We start from the raw sequence: 6,623 nt of genomic DNA, 5'->3' as shown, positions 1-6,623 counted from the left end.
TCTCCTCTGCTAAGGAGCTTCATCTGACAGGACCCAGCAGAGCCTTTGCTGCTGTGGCACCAGCCCTTTGGAACATCATTCCCCCCGAGGTGAGACTGGCCCCAGCCTAGTGACCTTCTGGAAGGCCCTTAAAACCTGGTTTTGTCATCAGGCCTGGGGATCCCATGGGAGTATGGAGCACACTAAATGGTCATATTCTTTGTAAGATTCAGAAGGCACTCTCCCGTTGTAATGGTCTCTGAGACTAACTTTGGGAGACAGGAGGAAGAGACGCAGCCCAGACAATGGTCTGATAAACAAAATCTGAGTCCAAAGGAGGAACAGCGGGTAGAAAACATGCCTCAGAAGGGAACCTCCCTGGTTAAGGTGCTGGGCTAGAAGCCAGGAGTCTGTGAGTTCTAGTCCTGCCTTAGGCATGAAAGCCGGCTGGGTGACCTTGGGCCAGTCACTCTCTCTCAGCCCAACTCACCTCACAGGGTTGCTGTTGTGGGGAAAACAGGAGGGAGTATTAGGTATATTCACTGCCTTGAGTTATTTATAAAAATAATAAAGGTGGGATAAAAATTAAATTTAAAAAATGCTTTCAGACCTGCAAGGTTCTGTTATTGTAGCCTTACAATAAAGGTTGTATTAGTATTCATGGTTTTGGTTTAGACTTTCTAACTGGCAAGAAGCAATCCTTTGCACATTTGGCAACTATGCAGTGTCAAACAGAGGATTTTAATGTATTCCCCAAATTCTGTTGCCAGCGATACTCTTCTGATGTAATAATTGTCATGTCTTAAGAATCAAGGCCCCAAAGAGGGCTCCAATTACAATGAATTGAAGGCCACCCCAGTTGAGAAGAAACCGGCAGCAGCTCGATGGTGTGTGCGCGTACATGCACTTTTGAGTGTTGACTCCTGCCAACTTCCTGGACAAGTCCATGCAGTTTTCTTGCCAAGATTTTCAGAAGGGGCTTGCCCTTACCTTCCTAGAGCTGAGAGAATGACTAGCCCATGGCCACCCAGCTGGCTTCATGACTAGAACTCACAGCCTTCTGGCTTATAGCCCAATGCCTTAACCACACCACCAAACTGGCTCTTTTGATGCCTTCCCAACCTGAACATGTTTTGTGTAAACTTAAAGCAAGAGGGTAAGTCTTCCACAGCATTTGTAGTTTCCCATACCATTGGGTGCAAATGGTATTTTTAAGTGTTCCATAATTCAGTGCCTCAGAGATATAATTCTATTCTAAATTTTAAAATGAAATCAGGGTAGGCTGGAAGCTTTCTTGAAAATCAGTTCTGAATAAGTAGTTCAGGGAGCCGAAATGGCTCTGAGCCTCCTAGTGTGCAAACTAGGTCTGTGGTCACCAATTTTGCATCTAAACCTTTAATTGTCTGTCCTTATAGCACCACTTTTTGTTTATAAAAAATACTAGACTGATTCAATAAGTACAGACAAGTACATCTTATTAGAGGGCATCAGTTTAATTATTTATTAAAGCTGACCAAATAGTCCCACAATTCAACTTTAACGCTTTGCAGTATCTTATGACTCAATTCTTTCCTCAAGGTGTACACAAGAATCCAGACATTTAACCAACGCTAAGTACATCTTCACTAAGGAAATCATGCTCTGGGACCTCGAGATTGAGTGGAGCTGGGCCTTTACGTACTCTGCCAGATGCATCATAATGCGACCCATGGCAAGGACAGTAATAACCGCCATAATCCCCAGCATCTGCAATTGGTACACAGCCAAGATGGGTACATATGCCTAGCACTACCAACCACTCCGGTTTCTTGACCCTATCCAAATCATGCTGTGGGTCTCTTAGTTCACTCAAAGGTACTTTAGCTTCTTGATCGATCTCTGCCTGGGTTCTGTGACGCACAAACAGGGGTTTCCCCCTCCACTGGAAAACCATATTCCTGCCTTCTGGAATATCAGACAGCTTGATCTCAATCTTTGCCAGGGCCAATACGTCAGCAGCAGGATTCAAGCTGGAGACGAACATAATGACAGTATTCTTGGCTAAGTATGCAGCAAGCAAATAGGATGCTCCGTTCATAAAGTAGGTGAACGTCTTTCTCTCCTCGCTGCTTTCTTGGGATGATTTTGTGCTATCTATTACACTTTTGCGACGGTTGTAAGAGAAGTCTGGCACAGCCATATCATTATGGACATAACGAACACTGGCAGGAGCTGCAATAAAGAGAAAGCATAATTATGAAACCATTATTGGATTAGAATGTACTGTATTACAGACATTGTGTTAGAAAATAGTTAACTTCTCACAAAACTCATTTTTACTAATATACCAGCATAAAGGTGTATTTTTCAACAAAAATATTATACATTTTATACATAAACTAAATTAGCTTGTGGAGGTTTTAATTGCTGCTAGGATTCCATTCTTTCCTACTTGCAATTATATATAAAAATGCATTATCCCCATTGGGAAGCCTATCAAAGGACATGTATTTGTAACACATACTTCAAATTTCAATGAGAGGCAGAAACTTCTCAGACTATTTTATTCGTTCTGAAGAAATCCTTAATATTTGAAAGTGATTTGCCAGTCCGGTAGTTGTAGACTCTGTAGGTAAGTACAGCTATTTATTAAATTTATATCCTGCTGCAATCACAAATGGACTCTCTGCAGCAATAGCAAAGATCCATTAAAAAAATACTGTATAGAATCCAGCACAATAATGCCCTCTGGAAAAGCTCAGTCTTCAGCTGTTTCTGAAAGGAACGTAATAGTGGAGCCAATCAACCCTCCCATGGAAGGCCATTTCAGAGGGTCAGCCCCAAAATGGAGAAGCAATGTCTCTGAGTTTGCCCCCACCCCACCCCCAATCTCCCAAAAATGGAAGACAGCCGCTTCTCTCAGCACGATTGGACAGGCTGGGCTGACTCAAGTGGAGAAATATAGTCAACCCAATGCCAAGCCATAAAGGGGTTTATAAGCTAAAACCAGCACTTTAAATTGCACTTGGAAGCTAATGGGAAGCCAATAAGGAGCCCACAAAGTAGATGTAATATATTCTTAAGATAGTTTATTTGAAATTTGATCAAAGTTGGAATCATTTTGAAACAGAAGAACTACAAATTCAACCACTTGTGTACATTTTATGGAAGATTCTATGGACACTTATGGCCTAACCTAAAACCTAATTGAACAAATATTCTTTAAATTTATACTGAAATGGAGAAGCAAGTGCATATCCACTGCCATCTACATCCTCACTGAAGCCTATGGACATTAGTGAGTTATTAGATTTAGTATTTCTGGAGAAATCATTAAAGATGGTTTTCTACAAATTTTACACTAAAAAGCTTTCTGAGGTGAATGGACTAAACTCCATTTTAAAATGTTTGATATAATTTGTCAACTAAATTTCCTAAAGCACGAAGTATCTCAGGTTTCTCCAATACCCATTAAGTGGTGGAACTAAAATATCTAATTAGCTAAAAATCAAAATAAATAAAATGCTTCTGACTACTTTTTCTTGACTAGGAATTAAATATTCACAGAAACATTTTAGAATCACAGCGGACATCATTTGCAGAGAAGATTCAATGCTTGCAACAAGCTTGAATGAATGAAAGAATAAATAGCATCATCTTTTCCAATTAACTTTTGAAGATTCTTAAGAAATTTAATGAAGTTGGGTATTAAGATTTTTAAGATAATACACATTTAATTTATCTTGGGCAAACCTAACAACACACTATGATTTTGAGAAAGTTTAAATAATTTGTCTGATTTTTCCTGGAAGTATATCATCTTATTTCCACTAAGTGAGTGTTTGTACACTTATCCACATCAAAGAAAGCATATTTACATTTTACCCTGTTTATACCTATTCATACATTGAAAATACCAGAAATACCAAATTTTTGCAATTGCAAAGTGACATTGGTGTAGTTTTACACCTTAGTGTCCACCCATTTTATGAAATGAAGTGTTATCTACAATTCCATAACCTAACCCCATTCTTTCTCTACACTAAAAGACAGGCAGCAATAGCATAGAAAAAGTACTAACAAAAATTAGTTCTAACAGTTAAGCAGAATTTCCACTTCAAGGGGGACACCTTTGACAACTGTTTCCTAATAACTAGGGGAGAGAGGAGTCTGGCATTTATATCTCAAAGATGTCATTCCAGGAGGCATCTAGCTGACCAGTGTCACAAAGAGTAATGTTTTCTTAAGTAAAGAAAAAAATGTCATATTTCATTTTTTTCCCTGAGGAAAACCCAGAATCCATCTATGCAAATAAAAGCAGGTTGATTTTCAATGGAGTGCAAAGACACAGCAAATGTGGGCCCATTTAACCAACCCTTGCATACTGAAAACTTCCTATAATCTTAGTGAATGAATACTTTTTAACTCAGTTTAAAAAACTAAAGTGGACTTGAAGACTCAAGACACTCAAGATAGTTGAGAATTTTGTAGAACAAATAATTTCCCCTCTCTACCTCTGAATTGCTCAGATCCACTGGCAGGTATCGGCAGTCATTTCAAAATATTAACACAAAAATAAGGCCATATTTTTATGGATTCATATCTTAAGACCCAATTCTTATTGATGTAATAAACCTATCCACAAAATGTAACACTTGAGTCTGCGGGTCTAAGTCCTTGTGACTTAATATTTCTTCCACACTAAACTTCCCTTTCAGACAGAAAGCTAACATGTCAAAGAGAAGGCATAACTAAAAGCCTTTCCACAAGTCTCTTTAGCTGCTTGTTCTGCACAGAGAAATAATCAAGTTTGCACACTGAAGCAGTACAGAGTAGAGAAATGTTACTCCAAAACATTACTCCATGTAAGAAGATATCTTATCTCTATCACCCTCTACTCTGGAGTTCTTTTTAATAATTTAAGAGATTTTATAAATTAAAATCAAGGAAATCTATATTGAGGAGAATGGAGGAGTTAAACCCTTATTTTTATTCTACTGATATACATTAGATCACCCAGCATAAAATACTTCTTTATCCCATAATAATGATAGTTCTGAGTGTACAAAAACTGTGAGATTTATTGTGGATTCCTTTCCCTTTTTTGTCCAAGAAACTCAAGACTCCACGCAGGACAGGTTGGACCAAGAGAAGAAAAGGAGCTATACCTTAGGGTTGGAACACATCCTTTGATTAGACAAAAACCCCAGGTTCAAAGCCCATCCTCCTGAGATATAACTGGGGAAAATAAAGTAACTGGAGACATGGAATAAGCAACTGCATGTGCTTTCCATTCCTTGAATTGTAAAGCTCACCCCAGTCAAATGTGAGAGACGATGGAAGCTGTATTTTAAAGCATCTAGATGGGAACAAGTTGAATTGGATGACAGAACGGCCACAGATGTTCAGCATCCCTCAAGATCATCTATGGCAAAGTGAATCTTTGAACCCCCATTTCCCCAGCACCAATCTGACAGCCTAACCCAACCTCAACCTCAAATTTTTCAGATGTGCTGCAACCATCCCCACTGCTGTCATCCCCACTGCTGTCATCACGGCTGGAGCAAGTCCTGAATTGAGAAGAGGGGCTTCTAATCCTTGTATTTCAACGTCAAATAGGGAAAAAAGGCAGTGTTGTGCACAATACAAGGCTTTGGTCCTTCAACAGCTTACAGTGGCTAAGACCAACCAGAATAAAAAGTAGAAGGAAAAGCCATTCAAAAAAAGGATTGCTTGTCTTATGGCATACTCAGAATCCAACTTTTGCTGGAGCAGAATTGAGACTCTTGTTCAAAAGCAACAGTGCTGACTGTTAAGGACCAAGGAATGTACTCTAAAAGGATTTTTTCAAACCCTACCTTTGGGTGCATTTTAAGAGGCTTTTTCTTGGACCCCAAAGGCAGGAGACCCGAGGAAAGCTTGGGCCCCCAAACTTCACACTTCTACAATAATCATAAACAAGCAGGAGAAAAACAGCTCCCGCCCCCGAGGCGCCACTGAGCCAACCTTCCCCACCCTGGTGACGCCCCCACCCCCGATGCGCTGGGACTACAACCCCCAGCATCCGCAGCGCCCCGAGCGGCGGCCCTGGGAGGCGCACTCCTGGCATATTTGGGGGCCCCGCATCCATCGGGGGCGGCGCCCGCGACCCCTCAACATCCCGCCCCTTCCCCGCCCGCACCGTTGAAGGAAGCAGTGGCGACGAGGCCTCCTCGGCCCGCCTGGCCGAGCAGCGACTCCCGGCACAGCATGGGCCGCCTCGGATCAAAGGACAGGATCTTCTTGGGCGCCGGCGGCAGCTCCAGCACCAGGGGCTTCCGCGGACCCGGCACGACATGCGCGGCGGCCGCGAGGTACGGGGCAAACGGGCCGCAACGGGCAGCCAGGGACAACATGGTGGCCGCAGCGCTCCACTTTTCCTCCTCAGCGCGGTCACCTTCCCGTTGGGCGGAAGCGACGCACGCCGACCGGTGACGCAGAACGTACGAGGGCGGGAGAAACACCCGCGAGACCACGCCCGCTCTTCTGTTTGGAGACGCGGGAGAGACGGGGCGGGGCGGGGGAGCCAAGGGGCGGGGCTATATCTCCTGTCCCTGCCTATCGGGTGACATAGGAAGTGCCCCTGTGCAAGCGGCTTCCGCTAATTGTCCCCAGCGCAGTTAGAA

General features: G+C 42.5%; 1 protein-coding gene across 1 annotated transcript; it reads right to left on the bottom strand.

The window, feature by feature from the left end:
• Window positions 1–1,451: 1,451 nt before the first annotated feature.
• On the bottom strand, window positions 1,452–6,410 carry LOC134503870 (cytochrome b-c1 complex subunit Rieske, mitochondrial). The gene is made up of 2 exons (XM_063312801.1): window positions 6,140–6,410; window positions 1,452–2,190 (listed from the first exon to the last, which is right to left on the bottom strand). The coding sequence occupies exons 1-2, from the start codon at window positions 6,351–6,353 to the stop codon at window positions 1,580–1,582; spliced, it is 825 nt and encodes a 274-aa protein (XP_063168871.1). The 5' UTR covers window positions 6,354–6,410; the 3' UTR covers window positions 1,452–1,579.
• Between the last annotated feature and the right edge of the window lie 213 nt (window positions 6,411–6,623).

The sequence above is a fragment of the Candoia aspera genome, chromosome 11, assembly GCF_035149785.1.
Source record: "Candoia aspera isolate rCanAsp1 chromosome 11, rCanAsp1.hap2, whole genome shotgun sequence".
NCBI classification, from domain to species: domain Eukaryota; kingdom Metazoa; phylum Chordata; class Lepidosauria; order Squamata; family Boidae; genus Candoia; species Candoia aspera.
Note: the sequence above shows the minus strand (reverse complement) of the source record. Positions and strands in the feature narration are given on the sequence as shown.

Bases quoted from the DNA above. Each gene is read 5' to 3' on its own strand.
- LOC134503870 (XM_063312801.1), bottom strand. From the start codon at position 6,353: ATGTTGTCCCTGGCTGCCCGTTGCGGCCCGTTTGCCCCGTACCTCGCG. The intron at 2,191-6,139 runs GTGCGGGCGGGG...TCTTTATTGCAG, and splicing joins CGCCACTGCTTCCTTCAACG to CTCCTGCCAGTGTTCGTTAT.